General features: G+C 40.2%; 1 protein-coding gene across 2 annotated transcripts; it reads right to left on the bottom strand.

Moving 5' to 3' along the window:
* Window positions 1-905: 905 nt before the first annotated feature.
* LOC139413154 (zinc finger protein 180-like) lies at window positions 906-9,792 on the bottom strand. 2 transcript variants are annotated; one of them, XM_071160251.1, is made up of 3 exons: window positions 9,239-9,792; window positions 3,819-3,890; window positions 906-3,629 (listed from the first exon to the last, which is right to left on the bottom strand). In XM_071160251.1, the coding sequence occupies exons 1-3, from the start codon at window positions 9,537-9,539 to the stop codon at window positions 2,704-2,706; spliced, it is 1,299 nt and encodes a 432-aa protein (XP_071016352.1). In that variant the 5' UTR covers window positions 9,540-9,792; the 3' UTR covers window positions 906-2,703. The 2 variants fall into 2 exon arrangements, with proteins under 2 accessions (XP_071016352.1, XP_071016351.1); XM_071160250.1 differs by having other exon boundaries at window positions 906-3,890.
* Window positions 9,793-20,275: the final 10,483 nt, after the last annotated feature.

Below are 20,275 nucleotides of genomic sequence, written 5' to 3'. Positions count from 1 at the left end.
ACCTACACATACCTTTTTTCCCCCACCATTGGTTAGAGACTGTAAGTAAACATTTCACTGTCAGGTCTACTACACCTGTTGTATTTGGCGCACGTGACATATAAACTTTGATTTGATTTAAAATAGTGATTTTGTCAGACAGCAGCTCTGCACTTTATTGACTGACTGATCCATCCCTCCTCAGCCTTCATCTCCTCTGAAGACCCAGTGAGGGTGGAGCTCAGTCAGAGAGCTGTTGAGGGACTGGTTAGAAAGAACACTTCTATAGCCAGAGAGGTGAGAGGTCACACATGGTTTAGATGGTAAATATTTATGTCCCCTTAGTGGTTCATCACATCAGCTAAAGGGAATATGTTCCATCATCCATGTTCATTTACATTAGTGCAAATTGTCCACTGATATTGATGTAATTTCTCACCCCTTTTGGCTGTATGAAAGTTAATTTCCCCTCAGACACATGCATTTGTTCTTTGATGTGCTGAAGGTAATTTGAGTCAAAAGTACTTTTCCCCATTCATTCGCCCCACCTCTTTACATTGCTGATGCATATTCGGTGGCCATACTCAAATTCCAAACACAATGCCCATCCTTGCAGATCTAAACCTAATGCAGCTTGAAGTGATCAGATGACAGAGGTCACATTTAGGTGGCAGGTGTAACTGAGGCTGTAGATGCTCCATATCCATTACTTTGAGTGTTTTATATAATATGACTAAATGTGCTTGTGTTGCAGGGGCAGTCAAGAAACAGAACATCAAGGCCACAGAATATGACATAAGCAGAGCTGTGGGAGACCACCTCAAGCCACTGGTACAGCCGGGGGTGGGGTTTACCACTCCACCATGCCTTCAGCAGGCTGGAAATGTGATACTGTTTTTCATACTAAGGTGGACCAAGAGTCTTGATTGTTCATTGGGTTAATTTGTTCAAATCAAGCTTTATTTATACAGCACATTTCAGACAGGATACAACACAATGGAAAAAACTATGAAAATAAATATTTAGTACACAAACATGAGGATAAAAAATAGATGACTGACTAATGAGGAAATGCAAATGATTAAAATATTAATTGGATGCAATATCCAACCCCCAAATATAAGGGGTTCTGAAAGACACTCACAGTGTCCACTGAAAGTTGACCCACAACGAGACTCACTAAATCTGCCCAAGAAGAGGCAAACAAAAGAAAAACACACACCAAACTTAAAGACAGGACGCAAACCAAAAAGATGGCACAATTAAAGGTGTTGACTCTCCACATCTATCAAGACAACTGGAGCACTGGGCCAGACACTCTTAAATAGAACCTGGACCAGCTCAGGTGAAACACCTTCCCACTAATGAGCTGGACAAGCCAGGACAGGTGTAACACATACTGACTAACGAGGTGACACCAATCAGTGCACCGAAGACACATTTCATTTGATTGCATTCAAATGAATGACTCGGTATCCCCCTTTCCTATGCTCTAATGTCCAACATCAAAATATAAACGGAAAAACCAAAGCCTGTAACACCTTCCCCTTTAAAACAACCAATATATTTTTGTTGGACAAGTTTTCTCACCACCAACAAAAAACAACTTCCATTTCTCATTATAATCAACTACAAAGCTTCACCTTCTACAATGTCAACTGGCTGTCAACAATTAAAAACAAGAAAAAACACATATTTCTAAATAATAATATACAATCATATAATTTTTATCCTTTTTCTTTCCATAGAATCCTAAAACTCACTAGCTTCTAGAACTCTCGTCTTCCTAAAACTCACTAGCTTCTAGCCCAAACTAAACTCAAATCAAATTGTATTAGTCACATGCGCCGGATACAACACTGGAACTCTTACTTACGAGCCCCTAACCAACAATGCAGTTTCCAAAAAATACAGAAAAGAATAAGAAATAAAACTCATCTCCAACACGGAAAAGCGTGTCAAAATAAATTGTGATCCATGGTAACACACTGGTTAAATGCACAACAAATATTTTTGACTGCCAACCCTTGAGACAATCAGCAACCAAGTTGTCCTTACCACAGACATGTCTGATTTCAAGAGGAAACTCCTGCGATATCCGTAGTAACTTTCCACCTCACTGTGTAGCTTATCTCTCTTTTCAGGGTTCACTCAATAGGCATGTTGTTGGATCGGGGTCCAGTCCCCAATGTTCATCTAGTAGATTTGGGTTGGCACATCTGAGAATTAACCCTGACATTACGAAAGCAGGGTAACAATGTCAATATAATTGTACCCAAAAATGTTCAGTTGGTTGCATAAATAATTATTACTAAATGTTACATGAATTGTAAATATGAAATATCAAAACCAAATGTACACCCCTTTGTTAATATTTATTGGCAATAATTCACTTAATGGTGAGGCATGGAATAATAAAACATGTATCTTTTGTCAGGCTGGATGTTTGAAATATGAGGTGATTTGAGTCATGCTTCTTCAGTAGTGGAATAAAGACAATTAGCACTTGAATGTTGTCAATAAATACTGGAGTGATGTAAGATTGTTAATAAAATTGATTATAAACCAATTTATTATACTTCGTCCATGTGTATAGGCTGCAAGTACTTTGAAATTAAGTTACTTTCAACTACCATCGAACGAATATTGGACTTCGAGCATAGTCTTCTTTTCAATTACATTTTGCTAGGTGGGATATTTAATTGATATCATGAAACAATTCCTTCATGTATGTATTTTCTGATGTTTGATCAGATGTCTTTTATCAGAGAATTTTTTGTCACATTGATCACAGCTATAAAGTTTCTCCCCTGTATGTGTTCTCTGGTGTATAGTCAGATAGCTAGATGTACCAAAACTCTTCCCACATTGACTACAGCTATAAGGTTTCTCTCCTGTGTGTCTTCTCTGGTGCACTGTCAGATGGCCAGATTGACCAAAACTCTTCCCACATTGACTACAGCTATAAGGTTTCTCCCCTGTGTGTCTTCTCTGGTGCACTGTCAGATGGCCAGATTGACCAAAACTCTTCCCACATTGACCACAGCTATAAGGTTTCTCTCCTGTGTGGGTTCTATGGTGTACAATTAGATGGCTAGATGTACCAAAACTCTTCCCACATTGATCACAGCTAAAAGCTTTCTCTCCTGTGTGTGTTCTCTGGTGTACAATTAGATGGCTAGATGTAGTACAACTCTTCCCACATTGATAACAGATATAAGGTTTCTCTCCTGTGTGTATTCTCTGGTGCACTATCAGGCTGTCTGGTTGTGTAAAACTCTTCCCACATTGACTACAGCTATAAGGTTTCTCTCCTGTGTGTACTCTCTGGTGCACTGTCAAGGCGTTTGATGCAGTAAATTTCTTCCCACATTCATCACAGCCATAAGGTTTCTCTCCTGTGTGTGTTCTCTGGTGTACAGTTAGATGGCTAGATGTTGTAAAACTCTTCCCACATTGATAACAGCTGTAAGGTTTCTCTCCTGTGTGTATTCTCTGGTGCACTATCAGGCTGTCTGGTTGAGTAAATCTCTTCCCACATTGATCACAGCCATAGGATTTCTCTCCTGTGTGTGTTCTCTGGTGTGATTTCAGGATGCGTGACTCAGTAAATCTCTTCCCACATTGATCACAGCCATAGGATTTCTCTACTGTGTGTGTTCTCTGGTGTATTTTAAGGTCTACTGAAGAGGTGACTCTTTTCCCACAGTCAGAGCTGCAGTGAGATGTCTCTCCAGTGTGTACACGCTGGTGTATTTTAAGTTCTGATGTCGATTTGCAGTAAGATTTCTTCCCTGTGGGTCTCTGCTGGTGTTTCTTGAGTCCTGATCTGGATAGACTTTTCTCTGCCTCGTCAGCATCATGTTGCTGTTGAGGATCCCCAGAAGATCCACGATAGTCACCTCTCTCTCCTGTGTGAATGACAAAGTGAGATGGTTAAAGGCCCACAACAGCAGAAATCCACTGTTTATTTGAGGTACAAGGTGATGCCCAGAGCATACCCATGAAGTTGTAAAATCTGTTAAATTTGACAATTAAGACAGGGAAGTTAGCAACGAGTCATATTTCGTCTTGTTTTCACATTCGTGGTAACTAGAAATAAATTATTAAAGTTGTTGAAATCCTAAGCAATTTGCCAGACAACTTTTGGTCCCAATAAAGGCCCATTTCTGTGTTTGCTAAAATTGCACCACGAGGTCAATGCGCACACAATTTGGTGTGAAAAAAATGGTGAGCGAAGATTAGAATTTTTCACTGTATTCTGAATATTACAGCACACCATCAGTGCAAGATCAGGAGTGCTAGTGAAGGACACTCACATTAAGCTCTGTGTCTATTCACTAATTCACCACCGTGGGGGAAAACTCAGGGGTGTTTTCATAGGCTGACAGCAACAATAGCCTCCATTTACAGGTTGCTTATGAGGGCACTTCACATTACTTTTGGATTATAATTGTAAGGCTCGCTTGAATCTACTGCTTAATATGTTTGTGTTATTGTCGCAAATCAACTGCTTTAAACTTTTTAAAAAACACTTCAACCAGTAAAATGCTCTTTGGCTAGCTTTTCTATCAGCCTGACAATTAGGGTTTGTACACTAGGTGTTGAACAAACAGTAACATAGTAGAGGTCGACCGATTATGATTTTTCAACGCCAATACCGATTATTGGAGGACCAAAAAAAGCCGATACCAATTAAATCAGACGATTTTATATATACAGTGCCTTGCGAAAGTATTCGGCCCCCTTGAACTTTGCGACCTTTTGCCACATTTCAGGCTTCAAACATAAAGATATAAAACATTTCAGCCTCTCGATGTGCAAAACTGATAGAGACATACCCCAAGCGACTTACAGCTGTAATCGCAGCAAAAGGTGGCGCTACAAAGTATTAACTTAAGGGGGCTGAATAATTTTGCACGCCCAATTTTTCAGTTTTTGATTTGTTAAAAAAGTTTGAAATATCCAATAAATGTCGTTCCATTTCATGATTGTGTCCCACTTGTTGTTGATTCTTCACAAAAAAAATACAGTTTTATATGTTTATGTTAGATGCCTGAAATGTGGCAAAAGGTCGCAAAGTTCAAGGGGGCCGAATACTTTCGCAAGGCACTGTATATATTTGTAATAATGACAATTACAACAATACTGAATGAACACTTTTATTTTTACTTAATAGAATACATCAATAAAATAAATTTAGTCTCAAATAAATAATGAAACATGTTCCATTTGTTTTAAATCATGCAAAAACAGTGTTGGAGAAGAAAGTAAAAGTGCAATATGAGCCATGTAAAAATGCTAACGTTTAAGTTCCTTGCTCAGAACATGAGAACATATGAAAGCTGGTGGTTCTTTGTAACATGAGTCTTCAATATTCCCAGGTAAGAAGTTTTAGGTTGGAGTTATTATAGGACTATTTATCTCTATACTATTTGTATTTCATATACCTTTGACTATTGGATGTTCTTATAGGCACTATAGTATTGCCAGCCTAATCTTGGGAGTTGATAGTCTTGAAGTCATAAACAGAGCTGTGCATCAAGCATTGCGAAGAGCTGCTGACAAATACAGGAAAGTGCTGTTTGAATGAATGCTTACGAGCCTGCTGCTGCCTACCACCACTCAGTCAGACTGCTCTATGAAATATCAAATCATAGACTTAATTATAATATAATAAACACAGAAATACGAGCCTTAGGTCATATTCAATTTAATATCGCTCTTCACCGACCCAGGAAGGGGCGGGGCCAAACAGGTGTTGTACCTCGTATCCCTCCTTCAGGGAACAGTAATTATAGTCAAAGTTACGCTCCCTTTCAGTCGGTCAACTTGAGGTAACATACTATGGGGAAATAAATCGTTCCCCAGCCGACCCAAACGGATACTAAATGAAACGGCCCATGGCAGACCACCCAGACCTGACCCCGCAAGATGAGTCAGTTTTGTAAATGTATTCATTATCTTTTGTTTGAAACACTCCTGTCAATGGGTTGAGTAAGGACACACGACTGAAGTACGACTAACCTACCTGGCCTGCACACAAATGTAGGCCTATAAAATGTGCCCATTTGGGGATGTCTGATAGTATTTCTGATTGTCTTAACGCACCACCACTAATGAATTTTTTTCACCTCAAACAGCAAGTAAACAAAGTCTAATCAAAATCAATTGCAAATGAGAATAACTCCTCAAAGTATTTGAAAAATATTTCCAGCTCTCGCCCTTTCGATAACCACTCAAGGGAAAAATGTAATGCCCTGATCCAGTGGAAATGTCATAAAATACCTGATTACTTCTTATCCCTTACATAAATAGCCTACAGCTGTGTCGGTCGGTAACTCACAGGCAGGGTAAACTGAGGGCCCAGAATATTTTACACAATGTTTCAAGTTCGTTATTGACAGGCCATGTGATTTATAGGAAATGTATTTGCAATGTTTTTATCTGTTGGCTTTATGTAGGCTATTTTTTACATAGTTGGCAATGGCAATAAAAGTGACTTTTAGATTTGTACAATTTTCATTTAGATTGATTAAACTACATTCTCAGACAATGATTTTGAGATACTATTCTAAATTAAATTAAACTGTTCCAGTGAAATGAACATATGAAAATCATATCTGGCACCAGATCAGTAGAAATGGTACGATAAATTTGCACTCCGAATGCAGGTTGCCGGCTGCTTGTGTAGCCTATTACCAGCAACATCAGAATTTATGAAGGACAGCAGGAGGAGGTGGATCGGGAAGAGTTTGTTTCTTCTTCTGGTTAGGCTATATTGATGTAATGGCATGAAAAATGAATATTATACAATGACTTATCAACAGCTCTAACAATTTGCCCCCCACAGGAAATCTACACTGGCAAATATACTGTATAGCCTAGAAACCTGGTTAAACTATCATTATGACATCATGGATGAATTCTAGAATATACTATATAGCCTCAATCTGGTTAAACTACACTGCTCAAAAAAATAAAGGGAACACTTAAACAACACAATGTAACTCCAAGTCAATCACACTTCTGTGAAATCAAACTGTCCACTTAGGAAGCAACACTGATTGACAATACATTTCACATGCTGTTGTGCAAATGGAATAGACAACAGGTGGAAATTATAGGCAATTAGCAAGACACCCCCCAATAAAGGAGTGGTTCTGCAGGTGGTGACCACAGACCACTTCTCAGTTCCTATGCTTCCTGGCTGATGTTTTGGTCACTTTTGAATGCTGGCGGTGCTTTTACTCTAGCGGTAGCATGAGACGGAGTCTACAACCCACACAAGTGGCTCAGGTGGTGCAGCTCATCCAGGATGGAACATCAATGCGAGCTGTGGCAAGAAGGTTTGCTGTGTCTGTCAGCGTAGTGTCCAGAGCATGGAGGCGCTACCAGAGCGGCAAGGTAGCCTAGTGGTTAGAGCATTGGACTAGTAACCGAAAGGTTGCAAGTTCAAATCCCCAAGCTGACAAGGTACAAATCTGTCGTTCTGCCCCTGAACAGGCAGTTAACCCACTATTCCTAGGCCGTCATTGAAAATAAGAATTTGTTCTTAACGGACTTGCCTGGTTAAAAAAGGTATAATTGTTTTTGGTTTTTTTAAAGGAGACAGGTCAGTACATCAGGAGACGTGGAGGAGGCCGTAGGAGGGCAACAACCCAGTAGCAGGACTGCTACCTCCGCCTTTGTGCAAGGAGGAGAAGGAGGAGCACTGCCAGAGCCCTGCAAAATGACCTCCAGCAGGCCACAAATGTGCATGTGTCTGCTCAAACGGTCAGAAACAGACTCCATGAGGGTGGTATGAGGGCCCGACGTCCACAGGTGGGGGTTGTGAGAACACCAAGATTGCCAGAGAACACCAAGATTGGCAAATTCGCCCCACTGGCGCGCTGTGCTCTTCACAGATGAAAGCAGGTTCACACTGAGCACATTACAGACGTGGGTTAGTCATGGTGTGGGGTGGCATTTCTTTGGGGGGCCGCACAGCCCTCCATGTGCTCGCCAGAGGTAGCCTGACTGCCATTAGGTACCGAGATGAGATCCTCAGACCCCTTGTGAGACCATATGCTGGTGCGGCTGGCCCTGGGTTCCTCCTAATGCAAGACAATGTGGCTGGAGTGTGTCAGCAGTTCCTGCTATGGACTGGCCCGCTCGTTCCCCAGACCTGAATCCAATTGAGCACATCTGGGACATCATGTCTCGCTCCATCCACCAACGCCACGTTGCACCACAGACTGTCCAGGAGTTGGCGGATGCTTTAGTCCAGGTCTGGGAGGAGATCCCTCAGGAGACCATCCGCAACCTCATCAGGAGCATGCCCAGGCGTTGTAGGGAGGTCATACAGGCACGTGGAGGCCACACACACTACTGAGCCTCATTTTGACTTGTTTTAAGGACATTACATCAAAGTTGTATCAGCCTGTAGTGTGGTTTCCACTTTAATTTGGAGTGTAACTCCAAATCCAGACCTCCATCGGTTGATAAATTTGATTTCCATTGATAATTTGTGTGTGATTTTGTTGTCAGCACATTCAACTATGTAAAGAAAAAAGTATTTAATATGAATATTTCATTCATTCAGATCTAGGATGTGTTATTTTAGTGTTCCCTTTATTTTTTTGAGCAGTGTATAATTTTGACCTCATGGATGGCCAGTCCTTGTATTCACTGTGTAGTGAATTCAGGGGTAGCCCTGAGCTGAACTCAAACCTGGGTCCAGCGACTGTCAAGCCAACACCTTTTAACTGTTATGCCAAGATGTTTAAACTTCTGGACGAGGTCGCTAGGTTTTGGGTTACGGTTGATATAATAGCTTTCTCTATGAATTTGAGAGTGGTTACATTTCTCCAGCCCCATCCCTCAGCTGTTTACCAAACCAAGTCCCAATGCAGTCATTTTGTTGCGGTTTAAAAAAAACACATCAATCAACCAACCAATCTGCAGTTCAAACACTGTTTTGGTAATAAGATGATGGTGTTGGAGAAATGTAACTATTTTCAAATTCATAGACTATGGATGCAAGGACTGAACATCCATGATATCAACATTATAGTTTTAACCATGTTGAGGCTACATAGTGTTGGTTCTAAACATTGGAGTAAAAAAAAGCTTATTCTGGGCCATGTGTTATATTCTTCAAGAATCAATGTCTAAAAATAAATAATAAAACATTTAAATATTGCTGTAGCAATTTTAACACCACACATCAGTTCAACAACTGCAGAGTTTGTGCTTCTGTTTTTAAGACAGTACTTACTAGTGTTAATCAGGGCCCGTTCATCGTAAGATGTGACAGTCATCTCCCCTTCCTTCTTCACTCCAAAAACTGAATCCTCCTCTTCTTTTACTGTAACAACCTCCTCTTTCACTCTGAACGCGTCTTCCTCTTCTTTCACTGAAACGTCTTTCTCTTCTTCTTTCACTGTAACAGCCTTACCCTCTACTTGTTTTTGTGTTGTAACATCCTCCTCTTCCTCCTCCTCTTTGACAAGAGCTTCTTTCTCCGTCCAGGAGACCGCCTCTTCTTTATCAGGAGGAGAGTAGCTTAGTGAACTCATGGTCGGGGATGTTAGCTAGCTAGCATTAGCGACTAGCTTAGTTCTAAGCTAACTTAGCAAACCAGCTAGCTGACAAAACAACGTAAATATATAATTAAATGGGCCAACAAGTACATACAACAGAAGTGTTTAATACACAGCGACTAATATTCACCAAAACAGTGTAAAGAACGTGAATGTTGTAGCTATGTTTGCTAGAACCCTACCGAGGTGTCTGACTAGCTGTTGTTGTTGAAGGAGCGTCCCGTCTACTAGATTATACGTCACACTGGCAGCGTCGCCTGAACCTAAAAGACGCACATCGCCTTCTGCTGACTGGAGTGGGCAACGCAGTTGAGGAACCAAACGTTTTATTTTTCATTTATTTCATAAAAGTTTAATATTATATTAAGTCGTTCAAAGAGAATCATGTGTTGATTAATTCGTTTTTAATGAGTGAGAAAATAAAAAACAAACTTTACACCCACTACACATTTGCATAGAACCATACTTCTGACATGTATCATTTTGACCCCAGAGGCATATCTTTTATCATAGCCAAAATGTGGTTTATTCAATTCTTCAATTTTTTCATGACATTCTCAATCAACTTATTCTTAATAAATCTAAATCATGGTTTAGTGTTTCTGGATCAAAATGAACTTTTAACAAATTCAAATCCTTTGGGGTCATTTTGACCCCAGCCAAAAGCACCTTTGGGAGGACGTTTATTTCAAATCAAAATCAAATCACATTTTATTGGTCACATACACGTGTTTAGAAGATATAATTGCGGGTGTAGCAAGATGCCTGTGTTTCTCGCTCCGACAGGGCAGTAATATCTAACAATTTCACAACATATACCCAATACACACAAATCTAAGTATTTTAATCTAGGTTTCTCTGTAGACATGATCCATCCCACCAGAGGGTGGAGGGGCACCTGTAGCAGTGGTTTTGACCAGACACCTGCAGACACACAGTATAGTGCCTCCAATGTACTCTCCTAAGATTGGACTTTTCTATACAACGTATCACATGATTGTGTACAAAACTGCCAGCGGTAGAAAACTCTGCCAACACCCTGCCAGCGGTATAGAGTGCATTCGTAATGTATTCAGACCCCTTCACTTTTAACACTTTTTTTTAATGTTACAGCCTTATTCTAAAATTGAAGATTTCCCCCCCCATCAAATCTACACACAATATCCCATGATGACAAACCAAAATCAAGTTTTTAGACATTTTTGCACATTTATTTACTTAAGTATTCAGACCCTTTACAATGAGACTCGAAATGGAGCTCAGATGCATCCTGATTTCACAAATCATCCTTGAGATGTTTCTACAACTTGATTGGAGTCCACCTGTGGTAAATTCAATTGATTGGACATGATTTGGAAAGGCACACACCTGTCTATATAAGGTCCCACAGGTAACAGTGGATGTCAGAGCAAAAACCAAGCCACAATGTCAAAGAAATTATCCTTTGAGCTCTGAGACAGGATTGCGTCGAGGCACAAATCTGGGGAAGGGTACCAAAACATTCTCTGCAGCATTGAAGGTCCCCAAGAACACAGTGGCCTCCATCATTCTTAAATGGAATAAGTTTGGAACCACCAAGACTCTTCCAAGAGCTGGCCACCGAGCCAAACTGAGAAATCGGGGGAGAAGGGCCTTCACCAGGGAAGGGAACAAGAACCCGATGGTCACTCTGACAGAGCTACAGATTTCCCCTGTGGAGATGGGAGAACCTTCCGGAAGGACAACCATCCCTGCAGCACTCCACCGATCAGGTCTTTATGGAAGAGTGGGCAGACAGAATCTACTCTACAGTAAAAGGCACATGACAGCCAGCTTGGAGGTTGCCAAAAGGCATTCAGGCCAAAGAGTTCAATCTTGGTTTCATCAGACCAGAGAATTTTGTTTCTCATGGTCTGAGAGTCTTTAGGTGCCTTTTGGCAAACTCTAAGCGGGCTGTAATGTGCCTTTTACTGAGGAGTGGCTTCCGTCTGGCTACTCTACCACAAAGTCCTGATTGGTGGAGTGCTGCAGAGATGGTTGTCCTTCTGGAAAGTTCTCCCATCCATTCGTGAAAATCTATTTTTACACTGGGAGCAGAAAATGCTTTTCTCCTCTGTGTATTCTCTCATGCATTTTCAGGTTAGTTAACATGGTAGAATTCTTATCACACTGGGAACATTGGATAGGCTTTTCTCCTGTGTGTGTCCTCTCATGCAGTTTTAGGTTCCTTAACCAGCAAAAACTCTTCACAGTGGGGGCAGTGGTGTTGTCTCGCTGGTTTGGTCGTCTCTGGGTCTGGTTCCCCTGAAGGACTCTTCCTGCTGTCAGAGTGAGAGTCTGGTCTCCCTCCTGCCAAATACAGAGTATCTCGTTAAACAGAGACCTGAATGAAACCTCCACATGATAAAACTGTCTTCCTATGAGGTTTAATCTAGACTAGATCCCTCAATAAAAGAGCAGAACTGGTCATCACAGAGTGGCTGTAGTGCTTTGTAGACTGGGTAAATCCATTTGAATTCAATACATTTTTGACAGCATCCCTTTTGATTTAAAAAAAGCTTTCCTTACATGTTTGACTATGGAAGAAGTGGTAAGAAAGTGACTTTTTGTAACAATGTAAAAACATTCATGAGATATACAGTACCAGTCAAAGGTTGACACACCTACTCATTCCAGGGGTTCTCTTTATATTTACTATTTTTTACATTGTAGAATAATAGTGAAGACATGAATACCATGAAACCACACATATGGAATCATGTCACCAAAAAAGTGGTAAACAAATCTAAATATATTTTAGATTCGTCAAAGTAGCCACCCTTTGCCTTGATGACAGCTTTGCACACTCTTGGCATTCTCTCAACCAACTTCACCTGGAATGCTTTTCCAACAGTCTTGAAAGAGTTCCCACATATGCTGAGCACTTGTTGGCTGCTTTTTCATCACTCTGGGGTCCAACTCATCCCAAACCATCTCAATTGGGTTGAGGTCGGGTGATTATGGTAGACCAGGTCTTCTGATGCAGCACTCCATCGCTCCACTTTTTGGTCAAATAGCCCTTACACAGCCTGAAGGTGTGTTGGGACATTGTCCTGCTGAGAAACAAATGATAGTCCCACTAAGCGCAAACCAGATGGGATGGTGTATCGCTTCAGAATGCTGTGGTAGCCAGACAGGTGTGTGCCTTTCCAAATCATGTCCAATCAATTTAATTTACCACAGGTGGACTCCAATCAAGTTGTAGAAACATCTCAACGATGACCAATGGAAACAGTATGCACCTGAGGTCAATTTCAAGTCTCATAGCAAAGGGTCTGAATACTTATGTAAATATGGTATTTCTGTTTTTTTTTATTTTTAATAAATGTGATTTTTTTTTCTCCAAACCTATTTTCTCTGTCATTACGGGGTATTGTGTGTAGATTGATGAGGAATTTTATTTATTTAACCCATTGTAGAAAAGGATGTAACGTATCTGAGGCATTTTAAAATTCATGTCAAAATGGCAATTTTTTATTTTATTTTACCTTTATTTAACTAGGCAAGTCAGTTAAGAACAAATTCTTATTTTCAATGACGGCCTAGGAACAGTGGGTTAACTGCTTGTTCAGGGGCAGAACGACAGATTTGTACCTTGTCAGCTCGGGGATTTGAACCTTCCGGTGACTAGTCCAACGCTCTAACCACGGGCTACCCTGCCGCCCCAGGGCAGCCTAGTGGATTGATGTGTAGATTGATGAGGATTTTTATTTATTGTAGAATAAGGCTGTAACGTAACAAAATGTGGAAAGACTTTACTGACATAAATACGGGATTAAAGACATATATATATATATGTATATATATATATATACAGTGCCTTGCGAAAGTATTCGGCCCCCTTGAACTTTGCGACCTTTTGCCACATTTCAGGCTTCAAACATAAAGATATAAAACTGTATTTTTTTGTGAAGAATCAACAACAAGTGGGACACAATCATGAAGTGGAACAACATTTATTGGATATTTCAAACTTTTTTAACAAATCAAAAACAGAAAAATTGGGCGTGCAAAATTATTCAGCCCCTTTACTTTCAGTGCAGCAAACTTTCTCCAGAAGTTCAGTGAGGATCTCTGAATGATCCAATGTTGACCTAAATGACTAATGATGATAAATACAATCCACCTGTGTGTAATCAAGTCTCCGTATAAATGCACCTGCACTGTGATAGTCTCAGAGGTCCGTTAAAAGCGCAGAGAGCATCATGAAGAACAAGGAACACACCAGGCAGGTCCGAGATACTGTTGTGAAGAAGTTTAAAGCCGGATTTGGATACAAAAAGATTTCCCAAGCTTTAAACATCCCAAGGAGCACTGTGCAAGCGATAATATTGAAATGGAAGGAGTATCAGACCACTGCAAATCTACCAAGACCTGGCAGTCCCTCTAAACTTTCAGCTCATACAAGGAGAAGACTGATCAGAGATGCAGCCAAGAGGCCCATGATCACTCTGGATGAACTGCAGAGATCTACAGCTGAGGAGGGAGACTCTGTCCATAGGACAACAATCAGTCGTGTATTGCACAAATCTGGCCTTTATGGAAGAGTGGCAAGAAGAAAGCCATTTCTTAAAGATATCCATAAAAAGTGTCGTTTAAAGTTTGCCACAAGCCACCTGGGAGACACACCAAACATGTGGAAGAAGGTGCTCTGGTCAGATGAAACCAAAATTGAACTTTTTGGCAACAATGCAAAACGTTGTGTTTGGCATAAAAGTAACACAGCTCATCACTCTGAACACTGTCAAACATGGTGGTGGCAGCATCATGGTTTGGGCCTGCTTTTCTTCAGCAGGGACAGGGAAGATGGTTAAAATTGATGGGAAGATGGATGGAGCCAAATACAGGACCATTCTGGAAGAAAACCTGATGGAGTCTGCAAAAGACCTGAGACTGGGACGGAGATTTGTCTTCCAACAAGACAATGATCCAAAACATAAAGCAAAATCTACAATGGAATGGTTCAAAAATAAACATATCCAGGTGTTAGAATGGCCAAGTCAAAGTCCAGACCTGAATTCAATCGAGAATCTGTGGAAAGAACTGAAAACTGCTGTTCACAAATGCTCTCCATCCAACCTCACTGAGCTCGAGCTGTTTTGCAAGGAGGAATGGGAAAACATTTCAGTCTCTCGATGTGCAAAACTGATAGAGACATACCCCAAGCGACTTACAGCTGTAATCGCAGCAAAAGGTGGCGCTACAAAGTATTAACTTAAGGGGGCTGAATAATTTTGCACGCCCAATTTTTCAGTTTTTGATTTGTTCAAAAAGTTTGAAATATCCAATAAATGTCGTTCCACTTCATGATTGTGTCCCACTTGTTGTTGATTCTTCACAAATAAATACAGTTTTATATCTTTATGTTTGAAGCCTGAAATGTGGCAAAAGGTCGCAAAGTTCAAGGGGGCCGAATACTTTCGCAAGGCACTCTATGTTGCTATAGTAACCCGTGGGGGAATTGAGCACCCAGACAGTGGACATCTTTGAAAACAAAACCAGGAAACTACTTCATCATTACCCAGAAAGGATTTGATGTTGAGAATAAAAACGGCTGCATTGGCCCTTTAATATAAGATACATACGGCTTCTTATGTGTTTTATTTATCCAACATAACTACCTTACTGTGAATGATTTCAATTAAAATAGTCAACAAGAATAATAATAATAACTATGACTACATGCATCCTTCTCGCTAGCTGACCACCGAGATTTTCATTACAATTCATGTAAGTTAAATTAGGTTTTAGTTAAATTAGGTTTTAGCTAAGTTATGAGAGTTTTCAAAATAGTAATATGTACTCATTTTGTGCGAAATTCTGTATATTGTAAAATTTGACAGCGTGACAGACCACATTTAATTTAATATACAACCTTTAACCTCTGAAATATAGCTAACAGTTTGCTAACGTTGCTAGTTTAACGTAGTTGCTAAATGTTGATATAACTGCTTAGTAACCAAAAGGAAAGAAATTTAAGTGTTAGATAATACATTTCAAGAAAACACCTGAACGTTGTCAAGCTATAGATAGATAATAGAGTTCAGCCTAAAACATGACATTGTTTATTATTATAGAGCTCTGCTCAGCCTATAAACAGGACATTATCTATTACTATAGAGCTCTGCTCAGCCTATAAACAGGACATGATCTATTATTATAGAGCTCTGCTCAGCCTAAACATGACATTATCTATTATTATAGAGCTCTGCTTAGCCTATAAACATGACATTATCTATTATTATAAAGCTCTGCTCAGCCTAAAACATGACAGAATATTTTATTATAGATCTCTGCTCAGCCTGTAAACATTACATTATCTATTATTATAGAGCTCTGTTCAGCCTAAAATGTGACATTATCTATTATTATAGAGCTCTGCTCAGCCTAAAACATGACATGATCTATTATTATAGAGCTCTGCTCAGCTTATAAACATGACATTATCTATTATTATGGAGCTCTGCTCAGCCTAAAACATCACATTCCCTGAGAAATTAGATTTGGAGCTCTACATCATTTGTTTTTAAATCGCACCTTCACCAAGTTTATTTGTAAGGATGTAATGTTGTGAAAACTGACCTCAGGTTATTAAGGGATCTAGTCTAGATTAAACCTCATAGGAAGACAATTTTATTTAATGCAGGCTTTATTCAGGTCTCTCTGTTTAACTAAATAATCTGTTTGTCTTTGTCAGGAGAGAGACCAGACTCTGACAGCGGGAAAAGTTCCTCAGAGGAAACAGACCCAGAGACGCCTAAACAACACCACTGCTCCCACTGTGGAAAGAGTTTTAGGTGGTTAGGGAGCCTGATAATGCATGAAAGAATACATACAGGAGAAAAGCCCTACCACTGTTCCCACTGTTGAAAGAATTTTACTCAGTTAGGGGCCCTGGTTGGGCATGAGAGAATACACACGGGAGAGAAGCCTTATCACTGTTCCCACTGTAGAAAGAGTTTTAGGTGGTTAGGGAGCCTGATAATGCATGACAGAATACACACAGGAGAAAAGCCTTTCCAATGTTCCCAGTGTGAAAAGATTTTTAGCTGGTCAGGGAGTCTGAAAAAGCATGAGAGAAAACACACAGGAGAAAAGCCTTTCCAACACACTAATACACAGGAGGAGACATACCATTGCTCTCATTGTGAAAATAAATTTTCCCAGTCAGAGGACCTGAAATCACATGAGAGAATAGAGAGGCTGTGTTCTGACTTATGTTTTTGACTGAGAATTTGTCCACGGCCAGGATTCATATGGCCAGGGTGTCTGCTATGGACACCTGGAAAAAATCAGCAGCGGACATTTCTGAACGTTTAACTAACAGACCTGTACATCCATGAATGGATCTCTATAATGTGTAACTATTTCTGATGTATGTATTGTGATGTATTGTTTAATTGTACTATGTTAGGTATATTTATCTGTGGTTTTATTTCAACAGATTTTACTGATGCTATTAGATTGCTGGGTGGGGAGATAAGAGTTTTATATATACAGAGGCTTCAGAAAGTATTCACACCCCTTGACTTGTTTCCACAGCCTGAATTTATAATGGATTCAATTCCCCATAATGTCAAAGTGGAATTACGTTTTTGGAAATGTTTACACATTTAATTAAAAGCCTAATTAAGTTCAGGAGTAAAGATTTTGCTTAAAAAGTCACATAATAAGTTGCATGGACTCACTAAGTGTGCAATAATAGTGTTTAACATGATATTTGAATGAATACCTCATCTCTGTACCCCACACATACAATTATCTGTAATGCCCCTCAGTCGAGCCTCACAAAGAAAGACACCTATTGGTGAATATCCCTTTGAGCATGGTGAAGTTATTAATGACACTTTAGATGATGTATCAATACACCCAGTCACTTCAAAGATACAGGCGTCCTTCCGAACTCAAATGCTGGAGATGAAGGAAACCGCTCAGGGATTTCACCATGAAGCCAATGGTGACTTTAAAATAGTTACAATGTTTAATGGTTGTGATATGAGAGAACTGAGGATGGATCAACAACATTGTAGTTACTCCACAATACTAACCTAAATGACAGAGTGAAAACAAAGAAGCCTGTACAGAAAAATAAATATTCCAAAACATGCATCCTGTTTGCGATGAGGCACTAAAGTAATACTGAAAAACAATGTGGCAAAGAAATTAACTTTTTATCCTGAATACAAAGCGTTATGCTTGGGACAAATCCAACACATCACTGACTACCACTCTTCATATTTTCAAGCATGATGGTGGCTACATCATGTTATGGATATGCTTGTCATTGGCGTCACTACAGTCCCTGGTTCTAATCCAGGCTGTATCACAACCGGCTGTGATCGGGAGTCTCATAGGGTGGTGCCCGATTGGCCCAGCATCGTCCGGGTAAGGGGAGGGTGGCAGGAACAAATGGGGCTCCATAATAAACCCCAGGAAGAGTAGCTGCTGACTTAGCAGGAACTAATGGGGATCCATAATAAACCCCAGGATCAGTAGCTGCTGCCTTGGCAGGAACTAATGGGGATCCATAATAAACCCCAGGAAGAGTAGCTACTGCCTTGGCAGGATCTAATGGGGATCCATAATAAACCCCAGGAAGAGTAGCTGCTTCCTTGACAGGAACTAATGGGGATCCATAATAAACCTTATTTAAAATGCTTATTAGCATCAAAGTAGATGACATGCAAGACTATAAATAATAATAATAACAAACTTCTTCCATTAAGTATGATGGAGGCCACTAAGACTACAAATCCCTGCAGCTCCACGGATTCAGACCACAAATAATAATAATGATAAACTTCTTCCATTTAAGAATGATGGAGATCACTGTGTTCTTGGGGACCTTCAATGCTGCAGAAATATTTTGGTACCCTCCCCCAGATCTGTGCCTCAACACAATACTGTCTCAGAGCTCCACGGACTTTTCCTTTGACCTCGTGGCTTGGTTACCTGTGGGACTTTATATAGACAGGTGTGTGCCTTTCCAAATCATGTCCAATCAATTTAATTTACAACAGGTGGACTCCAATCAAGTTGTAGAAGCATCTCAAGGATGATCAAAGGAATCAGGATGCATCTGAGCTCAATTTCGAGTCTAATCGTAAAGGTTCTGATTACTTAAGTAAATAAATGTGCAAAAATGTCTAAAAAACTGTTTTTGGTTTGTCATTATGGGGTATTGTGATGTCATTATGGGATATTGTGATGTCATTATGGGGTATTGTGATGCCATTATGGGGTATTATGATGTCATTATGGGGTATTGTGTGTAGATTGTTGAGGGAGAAAATCTTGCATTTTAGAATAAGACTGTAAAGTAACAAAATGTGGAAAAAGTGAAGGGGCCTGAATACATTACGAATGCACTGTATACCCCTGGTATACTTTTTTACCCCTGGTAGAGTTTTCTACCACTGGCAGAGTGTTGGCAGAGTTTTTTTACCGCTGTCAGAGTTTTCTACCATTGGCAGTTTTGTACACAGTCATGTGATACGTGGTATAGAAAAATCCAATCTTGGGAGAATACATGGGAGGCATTATATCTGCAGGTGTCTATCTGGTCAAAACCACTGATACAGGTGCCCCTCCACCCTCTGGTGGGATGGATCATGTCTACAGAGAAACCTAGATTCAAATACTTAGATATGTGTGTATTGGGTACAGTGCCTTGCGAAAGTATTCGGCCCCCTTGAACTTTGCGACCTTTTGCCACATTTCAGGCTTCAAACATAAAGATATAAAACTGTATTTTTTTGTGAAGAATCAACAACAAGTGGGACACAATCATGAAGTGGAACGACATTTATTGGATATTTCAAACTTTTTTAACAAATCAAAAACTGAAAAATTGGCGTGCAAAATTATTCAGCCCCTTTACTTTCAGTGCAGCAAACTCTCCCCAGAAGTTCAGTGAGGATCTCTGAATGATCCAATGTTGACCTAAATGACTAATGATGATAAATACAATCCACCTGTGTGTAATCAAGTCTCCGTATAAATGCACCTGCACTGTGATAGTCTCAGAGGTCCGTTAAAAGCGCAGAGAGCATCATGAAGAACAAGGAACACACCAGGCAGGTCCGAGATACTGTTGTGAAGAAGTTTAAAGCTGGATTTGGATACAAAAAGATTTCCCAAGCTTTAAACATCCCAAGGAGCAATGTGCAAGCGATAATATTGAAATGGAAGGAGTATCAGACCACTGCAAATCTACCAAGACCTGGCTGTCCCTCTAAACTTTCAGCTCATACAAGGAGAAGACTGATCAGAGATGCAGCCAAGAGGCCCATGATCACTCTGGATGAACTGCAGAGATCTACAGCTGAGGTGGGAGACTCTGTCCATAGGACAACAATCAGTCGTGTATTGCACAAATCTGGCCTTTATGGAAGAGTGGCAAGAAGAAAGCCATTTCTTAAAGATATCCATAAAAAGTGTCGTTTAAAGTTTGCCACTAGCCACCTGGGAGACACACCAAACATGTGGAAGAAGGTGCTCTGGTCAGATGAAACCAAAATTGAACTTTTTGGCAACAATGCAAAAACGTTATGTTTGGCGTAAAAGCAACACAGCTGAACACACCATCCCCACTGTCAAACATGGTGGTGGCAGCATCATGGTTTGGGCCTGCTTTTCTTCAGCAGGGACAGGGAAGATGGTTAAAATTGATGGGAAGATGGATGGAGCCAAAT

The sequence above is a fragment of the Oncorhynchus clarkii genome, chromosome 7, assembly GCF_045791955.1.
Source record: "Oncorhynchus clarkii lewisi isolate Uvic-CL-2024 chromosome 7, UVic_Ocla_1.0, whole genome shotgun sequence".
Lineage (NCBI taxonomy): Eukaryota > Metazoa > Chordata > Actinopteri > Salmoniformes > Salmonidae > Oncorhynchus > Oncorhynchus clarkii.
Note: the sequence above shows the minus strand (reverse complement) of the source record. Positions and strands in the feature narration are given on the sequence as shown.